Raw genomic sequence first — 19,954 nt, forward strand, 5'->3', positions numbered from 1 at the left:
GCCTTCAAAGTTAATCAAGAGAGGTTCTTAGAGCTCCCAAGCTTACCCACGTGTCTCCCTCTTTCACCCTGCAGGAGGAGTGCATCAGGAGCATGGAGCCTGATGAACTAGCTGTGTGCCTCATGGCTTACAGAGAGTGGAGACAAAGGAGAAAAGAGCGATGGAGGCGCCTGGCTGCGCATAGTAGGGAGAAACATCCTCAGGAAGAAGGGGTGGCTGAGGCTCCCGCACATGCCGTTGAGGAGCCACAGCAAGCTGTCGTTGGTCGGCGCCTAACTAGACCCAAGGTCTATAGACACCACTTTTCATTCCTGCAGATGACCGGCAACCAGTGTCGCCGAAGACTGCGTGTGCTAGGGAACTGTTCCGTCACATCTGCCAGCTGCTGCCTGATTTGGTACAACAAAGACATGGAGAGTATCCACTGTCAGTGGCTGTGAAAGTGACTGTGGCACTCAATTTTTACACTAGTGTCTCCTTTCAGGGCTCCACATGTGACCTCTGTGCGATATCCCAAGCCTCTGCCCAGAAATGCATCCATAAGGTCATGGATGCCATCTTCACGAGACACAACTTCATTTCACCCGCGACTAAGAGAGCCAGGATGCAAGAGTGGTTGAATTTGCCCAGATCATGGGTTTTCCACAGGTGCTGGGTGTGATCGACTGATCTCCATCACAACAAGGGGTCAGCTATGTCAAACGCAAGCAATTCCATTTGCTGAATGTGCAGCTGGTGTGCGACCACCACAAATGCATTCTGCAGGTCTGTGCACAGTTTCCAGGGAGTGTCCATGGCTCCCACATTCTCAGTCGGTCACAGATCCCTGACATCTTCCAGGGTACACAGAGGCTGCAGGGTTGACTCCGCGGGGACAAAGGCTACCCACAGAGGCCGTGGCTGATGACGCCTGTGCTGCAGCCTCAGACTTCAGCAGAGAGAAGGTACAATGAGGCTTGTGCTGCAACTCGCACTTTAGTGCAGCAAACCATCGAATGTTGAAAATGAGGTTCCAGTGCCTGGACCGGTCTGGTGGAGTCCTGCAGTATAGTCCACACATGGTGTCACGCATCATTGTCACCTGTTGTGCCCTTTACACCCTGGTGCTGCAACAGGGAGACTAGCTGGCTGAGGAGGAGATGCAGGAGCTGGAGGTCTCCTCCAATAAGAAGGACATCAACAGTGATGAGGTCCTTGAAGGCCACGATGATGGTGATGAAGCCCTTGCACTGGCCAGATGAGGTAGACGCAATCGGGAGGCCATCATAGCTGCTAGATTTGTGGAGGATGATGAAGACATGCAATGAGGAGACACCATAGATCCTCACATTGCATCTGTGAAACTTTAACAGCTGTCTGGCAGGTGGGGTGCACATACCTTCTCTGATAATGCTTCTGTCATGGAAACACAGTGGAGACCCAAATAGTCGCTCGATTCCAGGAGAATGACGACACGCAGTGAGGACACTCCATAGATCTTCACATAGCCTCTGCGAATGTCTGCCTCCTGTCTGGCTGAGGGCAGCTCACTTACACTTTCTGATCAGAGTCATATCATAGAGAAGCAGCCATGGAATCTTAAAAACACCTGATCCTTTGTCAGCTGTCAACGCCTGACCCCTTCAGGAGCACTGAGTCACTGGTCACAGATGTTGAAGAGATGGGGGCCAGCCCCACCTTAAAAGTGCTGAGAGCACACAGAGATACCATGAAAACTGTGTGATGCTTGCCCACGACATTCTGGCGGCAATGACCAGCACCGTCGACGTGCAGGCATCAGTAATGTGTCCAGTGAGTGTGAGGCCGAACCATCACTTTGATTTGAAGGCTGCACAGAGCACAGGACTGAGACACCTGCCTTTATCTTGTGGAGGAAACTAGGTTTCACATCTGAGTGACAAGAACACCGGTCATCAGAACAAGGAGCCATAGACAGGGAGACATTCTTGGGAGTTTATTTACAACAGTGAATATTATGTACAAGTGATTAACACCTGTGCCCAGGCTGTGCAACTACATTTTCTTAACCATCCTAACCCTGTTGCTACGTCTTGTTGCTCCCCTGACATTCACAGCGGAGGTGGAGGTAGCCTGCTGATTGTGACACCCTGTCTGTGATGATCTTGACAGGCATCCTCTGGAGGGCCGAGACTTGGAGGGCCCTGGCCTGCTTTTGGAGTCCTGCTATGTGGCAGTGCCACCGTCCTCAGCTTGAGGAGCTGGAGCTGAGGGAGGAAGGGTCACAGGATGAGGGGATTTGAATGGACCTGGGTAGATGTCCCCGGGGTATGGACCTGCTGATCCTCCTCCCTATGGGTATTCAAGGGCTCCTGTCTGACTCCTTGAGGACAAGGGATAGCTGGAGTGAGATTGAGCTGCCCCACACCCCTCTCGCGCTGATGCTGTTTCAGGCCAAATATGACATTGGCAATGGAGTTCAGCCCCCACAACAGTGCAAGAGCGACATATTGGACCAAGGTCTCCATGGCCGCCATCCTACCAGTGCTGACCTCAGTGCCATGGCATGCCTGCGTTATCACCTCAGCCTGAAGGTGGGTGGACTCCTCCACTGTGCCTTGCAATTTGAGGAGTGTAGCGGACATTCCTTCCTGATGTTCCCAAGCTTGCCTTTGCAGCTCCAGAAACTGTGACATGACTGAGTCCAGAGGCTCATCATCCGACTCGGACTCAGCAAATTTCTGGCCTCCAGCAGTCCTCTGAGTGCCTGGGACCTGGGAAGTCCCTGCCACTGCCTACTGTGGATCAGACAGTGCGATGTGCTCACCAGACTGTGATCCTGAGCTTATTCTAAAGCTAGCTCCCACCAAGGTGTGTGTCTGTGCTGATGGAGGGTGTGGGTGAGCGCTGTGACGGGACTTCAGTGAGGGTGCCTTTAGATTCGTTGGGTTTCTTCAGGGCTTGATTGGAGGCCCTGGGTTGTGGACTCTGTCGGCTGTTTCCCAGATGAGCCTGTGAAAGCAAGGAGAGATAAATAGTGCATGGCAGTAGCCTGTGAAAGAGGACACATCACTCACAGCATGGTTGTCTGATGGATGTTGCACTGCTGGATCCTCATTTGGTAGAGCAGTGCCAACCTCACCATCAGCACAAGATTGGTCCAGATCCTCGCTGGCCAGCTGGATGGTTCTGTTTTCAAAACCCTTAAGGAACTTGATTTCAGACATTCCTCCACTAGTCTGCAACTTCTCCCTCTTGTTGTGTGCCACATTGTCCTGCATGAATAGAGATGGAGAGAGTGTAAGCAGGATGCCTGCCAGGTCAGATGATAAGTATGTCTGGCACGTGTGGGTGGTGAGTGGTCCCATGGACAAGATGAGGACAATGAGGAGAGCGTGAAAAAGAGTGAATGATGATGTTTCTCGAACTGGCAGTGAGTGAGGGCCAAGTGGACGTGCGATGGGTTTGTGAGTGTGAGTTGAGAGTGATGGGAAAAGTGACTTACCTTGGCAGAATGGGGGAGATCATTCATCCTCTTGTGGCACTGGGTGCCTGTCCTCTTTTGAAGGGCATTGGCACTGACCACCACTGCTACCGCCTCCCAAGACAGATTAGTGATGTTGCTGCCCATCCTGCGGCCAGAGCATGGACATGGACATGGACATCATGGTGAGCCTCCACTGCACCTGAAATGTGTTTGAGGGATGCATCATTGAACCTGGGTACTGCAGTCATCTTGCCTTTTGGGCCATGTCTTCCATGCAGCAGTCATGGGCTGGAAGCGCTGAGAAATGTGCATGTAACTGCACTTTAAATATGGTGCCTGGCATGATGAAGTGGCAAGGTGATGGCATGGCAGGTGAATAAGAGTCTGCTGCTAACGAAATGGCGTGTTTCCTGGGAATGCATAATTAATATAGCGGGTTTGGGATGATATGCTGTGAGAGCCCGCCATTGCGGCCGGCAGGTAAAACGTTGTTTCACCCACCCAATACCACACTTAGTGCAAATCTGGGACGATTCTGCCCAAGGTGTCATGTAAGGGTGTTCGGCATAGCAAGGGTTAATGCGGGACTGGAGAATAGTACCACCCACAGTATGATGTAGAGAGACACATGACAGTGGACAGGAGACAGAGTTGTATGGAGAGAATCAAGCAGAAGTCAGCGTGGAGTTAGTTCCTAGTTTGGGCTATACTTTGTACATATGTAAATTGTTTGTGTTACCAATAAACACTACTGTCTAGCCTTACATGCCTCTGAAACTCTTCATGAGACCTACTGAACAAACCCTTACAACATGGTGGCAGCTAATGGAAGAATCCAAAACCCCAAAGAAGCTGGCGAAGAAACCCCAAATCTGAAAAACTAAAAAGAACAGCATCCTGCCCTGACTGAAGGTACCAAAATTAAACATACAGCTCGAGGACGCCTGAAAAGAAGTAAAAACAAAAAACTGCGGATGCTGGAAATCCAAAACAAAAACAGAATTACCTGGAAAAACTCAGCAGGTCTGGCAGCATCGGCGGAGAAGAAAAGAGTTGACGTTTCGAGTCCTCATGACCCTTCAACAGAACTGAAAAGAAACTCCATTGCAGACTAGAAAGCTGAAGGGCAAAAGAAAATTCCACTGCGCAGAGTACTCGGAGGTCCATTGTGAAACCCCATTGATTGCAGAGTAAAAGGACCTAGCAAGGGTGAGCAGAAATTCAGTTCTACAGCTAAATTGGTCTTTAAAAGTCTTCAAGCCATTTATTAGTTGGAGCAGTCCATTTTGTTAGTCAATGCAGCCAGCCCAGGTTCAAAGAGTGTGCCATACCACGTGGTAGCCAAGCTCCATGAAAATAAAATAGAAGTTTTAAAATGGCAGTCAGGGCCAAGAGTCACCTTTTAAATGTCTGAATATACTCTGCAAAATGTTCTAAAGGGCCAAAATCTTTGATTAAAAGCTTTGCTCTAGGGTCTAGACCATGTCAGCACTGTGGAGCTAAAAGACCTTACAGGTGAGAGCAATGTCCAGCAATCTTTGCTCAGTGTTTCAACTGCAGCTGGCTGGGACACTTTGGAAAGCTGTGCAAGTGTAAGGCATGTCTCAGTGTGGAGAATCCCAAAACAGTCCGTGAGATTGAGCTACCACACCAGGAAGAAGTCCAACCGTGCTTCTTAGATAAGAGCAAAGATCCTGGATTCTCCTTTTGGAATGCTGGCATCTCTGTAAATGATCACCTCACCAATTTCAAATTAGACACGGGAGCCACTGTCACAATGCCCTCAGATAAGGAATCATGGCTGAAAGACCTTTGGCTGTGAATGACAGACACACCACTTAATGGCCCTGGAGAAATCTGACTTCTGGTCATAGGCATGATCCTAGAATCACTCCATTATGGTGACAAGCAAATAAAATTTTGTGCATTATCCAAAACAATACTTTCTTCTCTTAAGCAGGCATGCCTGTGTTGCCCTTAACCTCCTCAAAATGGCAGAAGATGTCAAAATAATTTCTGTTGTCAATGACATGGAACTGTAAGTTCTTGAACGGCCCACCAGTGAAGAAATTCATGACTGGGCCTTCAGCTCTGAATTGTCTTCACTCTTTGCAGAGCTGGTTTGTCCAACTCCCTTGCAGGTGGCAGAAGCTCTTCTTTGGTCAAATCAGCCAAACTTTCAGAAAAGTCATACTTGGAGTGAAAGACACATGTGGGAATGACCAGCGACAGAACCATGAGCCCCAACCTCAGGCTCCAACGGTTGCTGTCACACAACTGGAGAACACTGTGGTAATGAAAGTGCAACTTGCAGCAGAATCATACAGCAGCAAGGCAATGCTAGAGCAGGAGAGGAACATCCATCACCACACCAGAGCCCACCTCAGTGAGATACAAGGGCACAGGGAAGAACACAGTATGCCGATGAAAGCCAAACTGCAGGCTAAACTCATGGATGAGGAACATTCAAACAGAATGGAAATACAACTTCAACTCTCAGAAAGATCATGGCAGAGTACAGGGAAAAAGAAAACCCTTGTTTGTACTATGAAAGAACAGAGTGAATACTTTCCAGAAGGAATGGAACAAAGTGGTGTCTAAATAAAGCAGATAAGGAAAAGTTCAATTCCAAGGAGCGCAAAAAGTGAATCAAATGGAAACAGCCAAGTTCCAGAAACACAGAATACTACAATTTCAACTCCAAGCCATCAATGCTTGGCCAAAGCAACTGAGCCTACCACTCCTCCAAATAGATCAGAATGAGATCTGGAAGAATTGTCAAGCCTGCAGATTGTCCAAATTCATAAAATCAGAGACTTGAGGTGGGGGAGAAGGGTAGCCTGTAAAGAAAGAATGTATTGTAAATATGCTGGGTAAAGACTTGGGGGAAGTGTGAAGTATAAGGGTGTTTGGCATAGCAAGGGTTAATGTGGGACTAGAGAACACCCACAGTATGATGTAGAGAGACACATGACAGTAGACAGGAGATAGAGTTGTATGGAAAGAGTCAAGGAGGAGTCAGCATGGAGTTAGTTCCTAGTTTAGGCCAAACTTTGTACATCTGTAAATAGTTTGTGTTCTCAATAAACACTCAGTTTAATCTTGCAAGCCTCTGAACCTGGTGGTGACACCCTACTGAACAAACCCATACAACACAAGGTATATGAAAAATTACACTTTTTTTAAGGTGAAAAGTCATGGGATTGACCTTTACACTAGAACAATGTAACATAAGAAATAGGAGCAGGAGCAAGCCATTTGGCCCCTCAAGCCTGCCCCACCATTCAATAAGATCATGGCTGATCTGCCCCAGGCCTCAACTCCTCTTTCGTATCAGCTCCTCATAGCTGTCAACTCCCTGATATTTCAAAAATCTATCTACCTCCTCTTTAAATACTTTCAGTGATCTAGCCTCCACAACTCTCTGGGGTAGAGAATTCCAGACATTCACTACCCTCTGAGAGAAGTAATTCCTTCGCATCTCTGTTTTAAATGAGTGCCCCCTTTTCTGTAACTATGTCCCCAAGTTTGAGATTCCCCCACTGGTGGAAACATCTTCTCAACATCTACCCTGTCAAGGCCCTTCAGAATCTTGTACATTTCAATAAGATGACCCGTCATTCTTCTAAACTCTAATGAATAAAGGCCTAACCTGTTTAGCCGTTCTTGATAAGTCAACCCCTTCATCCCAGGAATCAACCTAGTGAATCTCTTTTGAACTGCCTCCAATGCCAGCATATCCTTTCTTAAATACGGATCAAAACTGTACACAGTACTCCAAGTGCAGCCTCACCAACACCCTATGTAGTTGTAATAAGACTTCCCTATTTTAAACTCCAACCCCCTAGCAATACTGGCCAAAATTCCATTTGCCTTCTTATTACTTGCTGCACCTGCATGCTAACTTCTCGTGTTTCATGCACAAGAACACCCAGATCCCCCTGTGCTGTACTTCTTTGGAGTCTCTCTCTATTTACATAATAGTCTGCCTTTTGATTCTTCCTACCAAAGTGCATGACCTCACATTTTCCTACATTAAACTCCATCTGCCAAGTTTTCGCCCACTCATTCAACCATATCTATTGATTCCTTATGTCCTCATCACACTGCCTTCCCACTTATTTTTGATGAGCGCAAGACGAAAAGCTTCGACAATGTATATTTTTTTCAGCAATATTTACCATACTATTAAAATGTACTTATACTTAAAGGAACAGGCCCTACTGGATACTTAATGGGAAAGCACTGCAACTTCACGCTATTGCATGTGTGTGAACATTGAGTCTGTTGGAGGGATATTATTAGAGTGAAGCTAATGTAGAAACAGAGCAACTCGGTCAACAGCTTCCTGACTGCCATGATAAATTGCAGATATGTGGATGTCAGAGATTGCTGCCTGATTTAGGCCTAAACAACAGTGAGGTTGATAGACTCACTGTATTTCTACTTCAAAATTTGGGCCATATCTGCATTCAAACAGTCAGCATCAAACCAGGTGATCCAGTGGAGAATACAAGTGACTTAATAGGATAACTTAAGTGATGGTAAGTTATAAAATTTGAGGCCTTCAGGTAAATGACTCAATTTAATTCTTTGGGAAAAAAACTGTGCAAAATGGAGAAATGTTCAATTAACAAAAACTTGAATTAACTGTGATATACTGCAGAAATATCTTATGCAGTGGTCAAGTTAATATATATAATAAATTAAAATTATTTACTATTTATAGATGGTTTAGTTTATTGTTATTGATTACATTATTTCCATCTATTTTTCACAGGTGACATCGGGGGTCAGCTTGGTCTATTCTGTGGTGGAAGCGTGATCACTATCATTGAAATCCTAGAATACCTTCTCACCAAATTCTATTGGATGTGTATAGTTTGGCTACTAAAACCACCAGAAGTACTGAATAGAACTAATGACATTCAAAATCCTCCTGCAAAAGAAAAAAGGCAATTATCTCCTAAATAGTAGCCTAATGGAGTCTGCTTACTTCAACATAGGCAGTCATGCTAACATGAATTTGAATTGTAAAGATTTGATATAAATATTTTTCAATTTGTTATTTCAATACACATATTGAGCATTTAATGAGACAACTAGCGATTACTGTGCATACATGCTCCCTTTATTACATAGGAGTTTATATCCAGAAACAGCTATTCCAACAAACTAGTCCATTGATGCTATAGTTGAGCCTCCTCCCAACTTTCCACATTTAGCTTTTATCAGTATAATTCTCCATTCTCTGCTCCTTCATATGCTTACGTATCCTTGACTTAAATACATCTACGCTATTCACTTCAACCACTTCCCGTCATAGTGTGTTCCACATTGTAACCACTCATGGGTTAATAGGTTTCTCCTGAATTCCCTATTTCATTTCTTGGCAACTGCCTTATATTGTTGCTCTCTATTTTCACTCTTCCCCACAAGTGGAAACACTTTCGCTGTGTCAATTGTATCAAACCTTCCAAAGCTTTAAAGACATCAGTTAGGTCACCCCTCAGCCCTCCCTTTTCAGGAGATTGAGACCCAGCCTGTTCATCCTCCGCTGGTGAATTTACACCCACAATCCTGGTATCGTTCTTGTAAAACTTTTTTGAATCCTATCCAAAATTTGTATACCTTTCTGATATTTTTCAGAATTATACATAGTCCTCCAGGTGTGGTTTGACCAAAGTTTGTTACAAATTTAGCATAATTTCTTTACTTTCAATTCTATCCTAGAAATAAACACTGGAAAGAATTTTAACCATGGTGCACTATTCCCAACAGTAGAACCGGAAGTATATGCCACTCAAACATCTTGCTTTTTGCCGGTTCCCATATGATGCTAATTAAAATTTAAAGTGCTGATGGCGTGCATAAGAGATACTCAGAGTCATTGAGCTGGAGGCTGAGCTGCAGACACTGTGACTCATCAGGGAGGGGGTCTTCTGATTTGGTCAGTGGCCAGGGACAGGAGGGTATGACTGTGAGTGAGGCAGGTAAGGGGACCCAGAGGGCAGGAGTACGGGAGCCTTAGCCTTTGCTTTTGTCCAACAGGTTTGAGGTTCTTTAAGCTTATTTGGATGAGCTAGGTACCTAATTAAAAAGCAGAACATCAAAGGTAATAACCTCTATTGTTACCTGGGCAACTGAAGTTGCAAATTAGCATAGGGCAAATAAGATTAGAGAAATGAATGCGTGTCTCAAAGACTGGAATGGGAGAAGTGGATTCTGGTTCATGGGGCACTGGCTCCAGTATTGGGGAAAGTGGGACGGTCTACACTTGAACCATACTGGGACTGGTGTTCTTGTGAGCCGCATAATTAGGGAATAGGAGAGGGTTTTAAACTAAACAGTGGGGGCAAGGGATCAAATTTGGGAAGGTGTGATAAGTCAAAGAGTGGAGACAAGGCAAGAGAGCAAGGTATTAATATAGGAAATGATAAACAGACCACAACAGGAAGGGATATAGAATACAAGGCCAAGAGTACATCAGCAGTATGGTTAGAGGTTACAGAAATAATAAAAGGACAAAACTAAAGGCTTTGTACCTGAATGCACATAGCATTCATAATAAAACAGACAAGCTGAGAGTGCAAATAGAAATAAACACGTATGATCTGATAGCCATTACGGGGACATGGCTGCAGGATATTGGGACCTGAATATTGAGGGGTACCTGACAATTAGGAAGGACAGGAAGCTAGGGAAAAGTGAATGAGTGGCTTTGTTAATTAATGATGGTATTAACACAGGAGAGAGGGATGACCTAAGTCCAAGAAACCAGGTTTAGGTAGAAATGAGAAATGATAAAGGCAAGCAGTTACTTGTGGGAATGGTTTGCAGCCCTGCTAACAGTAACCGCATGGTAAAGCAGAGTATAAAGGAAGAAATAATGAGAGCTTGTCAGAAAGGTATGGTGATAATAATGGGGGATTTTAATCTACATATTGACTGGATAAATCAGTTGGGAAAAGATAGCTTAGATGAGGAGCTCATAGAGTATTTTAGGGATTGTTTCTTAGAACACGTTCTGGAGCCAACCAGAGGACAGGCCACACTAGACCTGGTATTGTGTTACAAAGCAGGATTAATTAATGACCTCATAGGTAAGATGCCCCAGATAGCAGCGATCATAATGTGATTCAATTTTACATTCAGTTAGGGAGAGAAGAGTAAGTCCAAGATTAACATTTTAAAATTCATAAGGACAATTATGAGGGTATGAAAGCAGAACTAGCTAAAGTGAACTTGCAAATGAGGTTAAGATTCAGGTCAATAGAGATGCAGTGGCAGACATTTAAAGGGATATTTCAGAATACTCAGAATATATACATTCCAATGAGAAAGAAGAATTCCAAGGGGCAGATCCACCATTCATGGTTAACTAAAAAAGTTAAAGATGGTACTAAACTTAAGAAAAGCATAAAATTATGCAAAGATGGGTGGCAGTCAGAAGGCAAAAAGATTAATAAGGTAGGAAAAATTAGAGTATGAGAGAAGGCTAGCTAGAACTATGAAAACAGATAATAAGAGTTTTTAAAGATATTCAAATAAGAATAGAGTTAACAGAGTGAGCAATGGTCCTATAGAAAGTGAGTCTGAGGAGTTAATAATGGAAAATAAGGAGATGGCAGATGAATTGAACAAGTTTTTTGCATCAGTCTTCACTATAGAGGATACAAGTAATATCCCAGAAATAGCTATAAATCAGGAATTGGAGGGAGGGAGGAACTCAGGAAAATTACAATCACCAGGGAAGTAGTGCTAAGCAAACTGTAGCAGCTGCAGTCTGACACATCCCCAGATCCTGATTTACTTCATCTTAGGGTCTTTAAAGAAGCGGCTAGTGAGATAGTTGATGCGTTAATTTTAATTTCGCAAATTTCCCTAGATTCGGGGAAGGTTCCATTAGATTGGAAAATAGTGAATATAACTCCTTTATTCAAAAAGGGAGGGAGATAGAAAGCAGGAAACTACAGACCAGTTAGCTTAACAACTGTCAAAGGGAAAATTTTAGAAATGTTTTGGCAAGGCACTTTAAAAATTCAAGGCAATCAGGCAGAGTCAACATGGTTTTGTAAAAGGGAAATCTTGTTTAACCAATTCATTGGAGTTCTTTGAAGGAGTCACATGTGCTGTGGATAAAGGGGAATCGGTGGATGTACTATACAAGAAGGCATTTGATAAGATGTCACATCAAAGGTTATTGTGGAAAATAAAAGTTCATGGTGTAATGGATAACATTTTGGCAAGGATGGAAGTTTGGCTAGCTAACCAGAAACAGAGAGTGGGCATATAAGGATCTTTTTCTGATTGGCAAGATGTAATGAGCAGTGTGCCACAGGGATCAGTGCTGGGGCCTCAACTTTTTACAATTTATATAAATGACTTGGATGAACAGACCGAAGGAATGGCTGTTACCCTTGCTGATGATACAAATATAGGTAAGAGAGTAAGTTGTGAAGAGGACATGAGCGGGCTACAAAGGGATATAGATGTGTTAGGTGAGTGGGCAAAGACATGGCAAATGGAGTATAATGTGGGAAAACGTGAAATTGTCCATTTTGACAGGAAGAATAAAAATGAAGCATGTTACCCAAATGATGAGAGATTGCAGAGCTCTGAGATTCAGAAGGACCTGGGTGTCCGAGTACATGAATCACAAAAAGGCTAGTCTGCAGGTACAGCAAGTAATTAGAAATGTTATTGTTCATTGCAAGGGGAATTGAATACAAAAGTAGAGATGTTATACTGCAGTTATACAGGGCACTGGTGAGACCACATCTGGAGTACTTATTTAGGGAAGGATGTAAATATGTTAGAAGCAGTTCAGAGAAAGTTTACTAGGATAATACCAGGAATGGGTGGGTTGTCTTATGAGGAAAGGCTAGATAGGCTAAGCTTGTATCCACTAGAGTTTAGAAGTGTAAGAGACGACTTGATTGAAACCTTTAAGATCCTGAGGGGTCTTGGCAGGCTGAACATGGAGAGAATGCTTTGTCTTGTGGAAGAATCTAGAACTATGGATCACTGTTTAAAAATAAGGGGTCACCTGTTTTAGAAAGAGATGAGGAGAATTTTTTTCTCTCAGAGGTTAAGGAGCCTTTGGAACACCCTTCCTCAAAAGATAGCAGAAGCAGAGTCTTTGGATGTTTTTAAGGCGGAACTAGATAGATTCTGGTTAAACAAGGAGGTGAAAGTTTATCAGGGGTAGTTGGGAGGTTACAGTCTGATCAGCTATGATCTTATTGAATGGCAGAGCAGGCTTGAGAGGCCGAGAGGCCTACTCCTGTTCCTAATTCATGTGTATATATATGTATGTATGTATTTATGTTGTACTTGCCACTTTGTGGGACATGGCTGAACTTTCAGGCTCAGTTGGCCACCCACCTTTCTATGAATTGCAAAGATTAGTATCTGAGATCACTCTCAGCAGGGATAATTGAAATGTTATAGGTGAACTCATAGCCCTGTAAGGAGACTGCCAGGCAAAACCAGGAGATAGGCCTGTAAGTGGACAGTACTAACACCACGCTTTAGGTTCCTCAGTCTCTTACCTTGACTGACTGTTCCCACCACACCCTCCTCCATCATAGGTAAAATCCACCACACCCTTCACCTCCCTCACCAGGGCCCTGCCAAACTGGCCCCAGTGAGACCCAGGACTTACCTTGAAGTCTGGCTCCATTGCAGCTTGCTTCCCTCAGGAAGTGCTGCATTGCAGCAGTGGCCACCATTCCCGAGGGCGCTGCTGAGACCAGAGAGTTGCCAATCATTTGATTGGCTGACTGCTCTGGGAGGTGGGTCTTCCTCCTCAATGGGTATAAATGCCTCACTTCAAGCCAATCAATGGCCCGGTAACCTTTAAATGGCTGCAGGGTAAGCCAGTCAAGCTGAGGAGCGTTCATCCCTGAATATACACCAAAGGTAGGGGCCCTGCTCCCCTAGCATTAAGTCCAGCCCATGGACGTGATAGCCTATGTTTAACATATAGTGATTTGTGTATTTGTATTCTCAGCTCCTATTTCGCCTCTACCCAGTATCGACTCCTATTTTCTAATACACAGCCTCCTTATTTTTCTGGCCAAAATGTAATAGTTCACATTTATCTGTGTTAAAGCTAACTTACCAATGATACTCATAATGCATGTTTGTAAATAACTTGTAATCTGTTGCATTCCTCCTCAGTATTGACGATCCCCCACAAGCCCCTCACTTTGGGATCATCTGCAAATTTAGAACTTTTGTTGAAAGTTCATTATTGTGAACAATAATGGTCCCAGCACTGATAGTAATGGGATACCACATCCTGCCTTCTGCAACACTGTGGGTGATTTTACCTCTTTCTTATATTTGGAGACCAAGAATTATGATTGACGTACTCTCACACTAAATCCAACAACTTCATTGAGAATTGTAAACAGAACAGTATCAATTAAATCATGCAGTTAGCCCTCAAGTGGTCAATCTGAGATTACTGTAGGCTGCTTTGGAGTGATCTTTGACTGAGACCTTCCAGCATGGTTCACCAGGATTCTTCCTGTGGATATGTATCTTCTGTCTTCTTTCTTGAATATTCTTGTGTGGGACCTTTCAGGGTGTTACATACTGAATACAGTTTGTGAAAGAGCACATGCACAATATTCTGGATGAAGATTGTTTAGTTTGATGCATAAACAGTTGTTGGTTAGTTAGCATATTCCCAAGTTGTCCTACATTGCTTAGCCATATAAGGACTTCTTCCCATCCCACTATGATTACCTTCTGGTTTTAATCTTTCAGCCTCTGCTGATTTCAACCAGTTTGCTGCGATTAATAGTTCTATTCAATTCAAAGTGTTCTCTTCAGTTGAACAGTATCGCTGCAGTTAACAAGTATTGATATAATTAGCAAGTATCACACCCATCCGGTTTCCACATAACAAACACTGCTCCCAACTCTTGGGCAGTCTATTAACCCTTTCCTTATGTACCACTTACTCCTGCTCTCTGCTTTCTGTCTTGAAGATAGCTGGCTATGGCTCTGCTACTGATCCTCTGACTCAGCATTCTCTGACTTTCATAATATTTATATTTGTGTGTTAAAAAAGAAAACACTTTACTGTTAAAATTGAGGCAGAGAAGTTTGAACCATGAAGAACCGTAAAGAAGTTCTTTCATTTTACATAAAAAAATTTAATTGTAATCCATATTTTCTCAAAAGTACACAAAAAAATAAACACACAGGAATAGCCAATCTTGCTTAGCTTACATTGTGACCATTTTTAAACAAAGGAATAACTAAATACTTTATGCTACTGATTTTAGATCTGGAATATAAAGATATATATATTTATATAAGGATCCAGTTGGAATTGCAGCTGACACACAGGGACCGAGTCTTGTTTCCTTTTTGTTATATTTTCTGGTATGAATACAGGTGGTTGAAGAACAGAATTAAAAACTGCAATTTTCAAGTAGCCTTGACTTAAGTGATCAGTAATTTCACTAAAAATTGGTGGAATCTGAATAAATGTATTTACATTGGGGCCATAATTTATGATTAGGACATGGAGACAATTTTACTTCCATCATTTTGATTCCAACACAATGAGCAGTACAGGGTGGAAAACTACCAATTCCAATTGTATTTTATGGGGTATTCAACTGCACTGACTTAGAAGGTTTTGGCAAATATCTTGCTCATACTTCTCTGTCATTTTTGGTGCAGTGTCACAGTTTATTTAGTGGTTGCATAACTACAAGAAGCTTAAAGGTGCACTGACAATCCTCTGTTCTCTGTTCTTTGGCTAATCCATTTTGATTAGAAAGGAGCAGCAATAAGAGTCGGAAAGGACACATGGAACTATAGTGCACTAACTGAGAGGAAGAGGAGAAATCTCTAACCTCCCACCAGGTCCAGAGTTAGGCAAAAGAGAATCATAGCAACTCACAACAGAACCAGCAGGCCATTCAATCCATTGTGCCTGTATTCATCCCTTGAAACAGCAGTTGCGTATAGTCTTCTTCTTGTCTGTAATCATGTAAATTGCATATCGTCAAGTACCTGTCCAACTCCTTTTAAAACTTTTCAAAGAAATTCACCCCTTTTCGGGGAGATCCCAAGAACTCTGAATGAGAAAGAAATCCCCTCAGCTCCCCTCTAGATCTTTGGCCAATGATTTTAAATCTAAGACCACTAGTTATTGACCCACTCACTTTAGGAGATAATCTTTTTCTATCTATTCTTTTGAAACCTCTCCACATCTTGAAAATCTCAATCACAATTTCTAAATTTGCAGATGACACTAAATTGGGAGGGCGGGGTTGAAGTGGGGGATGTGGGTGGCAGGGAGGGGATTGCAACAAATTACAGGAGGACATTACTAAATGGTAGAATGGACAAATAATTGGCTGAGGGGCGACATCATAGAAATCTTTAAAAGTATAATGGCTTTGAAAGAGTGAATACAGAGAGAATGTTTCCTTTTGTGGGGAAGACCATGATTAGAAGGTGGGGATATTAACTGATGATTGCACAATGCTCAGTGCCTTCGTGACTCCTCAAATACTGAAGCAGGCTATGTCCAAATGCAGCAAGACCTGGAAAATATCCAGGTGTGGGCTGACAAGCGACAAGTAATATTCATGTCACACAAATGTCAGGCCAAAACCATCTCCAATAAGAGAGAATCTAACCATCATCTCTTGACACTCAATGGCATCACTATCACTGAATCCCCCACTATCAACATCCTGGAGGTTACCATTAACCAGAAGCCGAACTGGACCAGCCATATAAATAATGTGGCTACAAAAGCAGGTCAGAAGTTGGGAATTCTTAGTGAGTAACTCACCTCCTGACTCCCCAAAGCCTGTCCACCATCTACAAGGCACAAGTCAGGAGTGTGATGGAATATTCCCCACTTGCCTGGATGAGTGCAGGGCCAACAACACTGAAGAAGCCCTACACCATCCAGCCCGCTTGATTGGCATCCCATCTACTGCCTTAAACATCCAGTCCCTCCACCACTGACACACAGTAGCAGCAGTGTGTACCATCTACAAGATGCACTGCAGCAACTCACCAAGGTTCCTTAGACAGCACCTTCCAAACCTGTGACCTCTACCATCTAGAAGGACCTGGGTAGCAGAAAGATGGGAACACTTTCCTCCAAGCCATGCACCATCCTGACATGGAACTATATCACCATCACTCATCTTTTACTCTCAGTGGGTCAAAATCCTGAATTAACAGCACTGCAGGTGTACTTGCATCACATGGACTACACTGGTTCAAAAAGTTTGTTCACCACTACCTTCTTAAGGTCAATTAGGGCAACAAATGCAGGCCTTTCCAGCAACATCCACATGCCATGACAGAATTTTTTAAAAATTGCACTTAAGGGGAAACTGCATATGAGAGAGAAGAGAATAGATGTTTATGCTGGTAGATTTTGATGAGAAAAGATGGGGGGAGGCTCAGGTGGAGCATTAACTCTGGCAAGGGCTGGTGCAAGACTGTTAAACAAGGGGGTCTCACTACTCTCTAAGACCCTCATCTCATACTTTGGTATCAATGATACGCAACAAACTATAGATACAATTTCCACATTATGTGGAAAACTTTATATTAACCCACTAAGCACTAGTATATACCTACAACACCAATTGCTTAGTAAGACCCGCATACAGGAGCTCATTCCGGGTGGTCAGACTGCTGAATGGATTCTTCCACGTGACTTCCCTGTGACTGACCAAGTCACACTTCCTGGCTGCAGCAACAATGTCCTTGGGAACTGTGGGTTTATGCTCCGTTCTGACCCTAATCTCTTGACACATAAGGTAATGTCTTAAACCGAGTCATCTGATTGAATTATCAATCCCACCCTGGCCATGCAAAGGCAACCTGCATGTGGTCATTGTCTGCTCTTAGCAGGGAGTGTCTCCAGGTACCAGCCAGCAATGGATGTGATTTCTGTATCTTGGTAAGGCAGGAAGAAAGCCATTCACATATACCCGAGAGACAATCATCCAGGTCCATTTCTGTAATCAGGATGTTTGGTGGTTAGCCACAGACCCAGTGACAAATCCTGACACAGCTGTGTCTGTGTGCGTGTGCATCCTTTGTTCAGTCTTTATTTTTAAAAGTTCCATATAAGTCTCAGCGATGATGCCCTCGGTCAGAATTCTTCGCCCTTCATCCAGTGTTCTCTGCACTCTATGTTCCTACTGCCTGGTGTTGAACTCAGGACATTGGTCCTCCTCACAACTGGTTACATTTTGACACAAGTATAAGGATAATATATATTAAAAAGAAACAAAGGGAGGCCTTACAGCATGACAGAGATACACAAAATATCAAAATGCCTTACACTGTTTAGGTAGAATGGTCTGTTTTTGACATACTATGTGTTGTGTACAAGCCTACCTTGCAGGAATAGAAACATTGTGTTAATCTGTAGCCTGTGAAAAGATGGTGAGAATATCTGAGTCAGCTCAGCGTAGAGTGTATAATAAGAGGAAGAAGAAGATGTGCCTGTAAGACAGTTGACACTGGCTGAAAGGAAATGAATGTAATATGAAATATGAAAGAACTTCACAAAGGAATTAGAATTAACCCAAGTTCAAATCAAATAAAAGCAGAATGTTGGTCCAAATTTTCTGGTGTCTGGATCATCAGAGATGTGTATTGGGAAGTCCTGACATGTGAGCCTACGTGGGAATTGCCAGGAAATTTTCAACTTCCAATGGGCAATTCACCTGCTCCCCAGACCCTCTGTGAATGTCTCTGACTCTGGGCTAGAGCTACAGAACTAACCCCTGACTAACTACCCCCCGACCACCCGATTACCTCTTGATCTGACAACCAACCAACCAAACCACCTCCCCTACCACCCAACTATGCTCCAACCACCCGACTACCCCATGACCAGTTCCCAACACCTCAACTGCCCCAACCTGACACTACTGTTGGGTCGGGCCGGGAGAAATTTTAATTATTCCATCAATCTGATGATCGTTGTCGCTGCTCGGAAGATCTGAGCCAATTTTTAGGGCAATAGTGGAAGGTGAGTTTGTGAATGTAAGCAGGAAGAGATGTTGGAAAGTGTTCTATTGTGATTGGGGAGGAGATTTGTGCAGCAAGGAAGGGAAAGATTAACAGTGCTGGGAAAGGTCGGTTATTGCAGGTCTCTTTTGGGAATGAGAGATTTGGCAAAAACTGACCTTTGTAATCTTTTACATTGCATTCTTTATGTCACTGCAGCCAGGACCTAGGACCGATGCTGCTGGCACTGACTAGCTCAATATTTCCCACTATACACGCTGCTTTATTTGACATGGCATCTGTTAGCCATCTGAGGGAAACAGGACCGCCTTCCCCCTCGACTCTTCAATAAGCTTCTTCAATGCAGTATCCAAAAATCAGGGTGCCCACATTGTCAACATTGTATCTGCTGCTCTACAAATTTAGTTTTCATGCACCTCCACTGGCAACACCACCCCTATCCACACCTCTCTCCTGCCCCCTTGCTCCTCCCAACTGCACCTCCCCAGGTTTAATAGATGCAGGTTTGCTTTTAGAAGCATCAGATCCACAAGATTTCCCACTGTCCCAGATGGCAAGCTGCCTATAAGCAAATGTAAATGATGCCCACTTGCAAAAAACAATTGGAAAATGCACCCACATCATTGGTAGGGCAAAGCCCACCATGTGCCCAATGTTTCACTATACATAAAACGTGACCAAACAGATTGAAGTCCTGCTAATGGAAGAATCAATTCTCAGTGTAACCATATAATGGAGCACTTTGTTATTGCAGCAATAGCTTCCCAGCTTAGTGAATACTACCTATTAAAACACTGATTTTGTTAGGATCTCATCAAACAAAATTTAGCAATCTGTTCAAATTGAAACAAAATGTAGGCATACAATGTTGGCAAGTAAGCATGGACAAAAAAAAAATCAAAAAGAAGGCCACATTTGTACTAATATCAGCTTTTTCACAACCTCAGGCCATCCCGAAGAACTCAACAGTCAAGGATGTGCAATCACTGCTCTAATATAGGAAACAAAGCAGGCAACTCGCACATGGCAAGATCCCTAATGCAGCAGTATAATAAGGGCCAAATTCCCCTGTTTTTGTGAAGTTTGTCGAGGTTTAAATATTGGACAGACACAGGGAACAAATCCTCTGCTTTGAAATAGTGCCATAGGCATCGGATGAGATGAAAAATGAAATGAAACTAGGGGCAAGGACAGTTTAGAGATAGGGTGAGTTGGTGCTGCTGGAGGGAGAGGTTGAGTGTGTTCATCTGGCGGCGCATGGCATTGAGTGTGGCCGCAAGCATGACCCAGACCTCTCTGTCGCTTTCCATTTCAACACACCACCCTGATCTCATGCCCTAACTGTATTCCTCTCTGCAAATGCTGTCAGACCTGCTGAGTTTTTCCAGCTATTTTTGTTTTTGTTTCAGATTTCCAGCATCTGCAGTATTTTGCTTTTATCTTAGTGTTTAATTGACTGCCACT

The 19,954-nt window shown here is 43.5% G+C and overlaps 1 protein-coding gene across 1 annotated transcript in view; it reads left to right on the forward strand.

Annotated features, from left to right (window-relative positions):
* Positions 1 to 8,419, forward strand: part of LOC121271920 (acid-sensing ion channel 5-like) — a 166,512-nt gene extending 158,093 nt beyond the window's left edge. Inside the window, exon 10 of the mRNA XM_041178200.1 lies at positions 8,226 to 8,419. Within this exon, the coding sequence (XP_041034134.1) occupies positions 8,226 to 8,419 (194 nt within the window). The remainder of the gene's footprint in view (positions 1 to 8,225) is intronic.
* The last annotated feature ends 11,535 nt before the right edge of the window (positions 8,420 to 19,954 follow it).

The sequence above is a fragment of the Carcharodon carcharias genome, chromosome 1, assembly GCF_017639515.1.
Source record: "Carcharodon carcharias isolate sCarCar2 chromosome 1, sCarCar2.pri, whole genome shotgun sequence".
NCBI lineage: Eukaryota > Metazoa > Chordata > Chondrichthyes > Lamniformes > Lamnidae > Carcharodon > Carcharodon carcharias.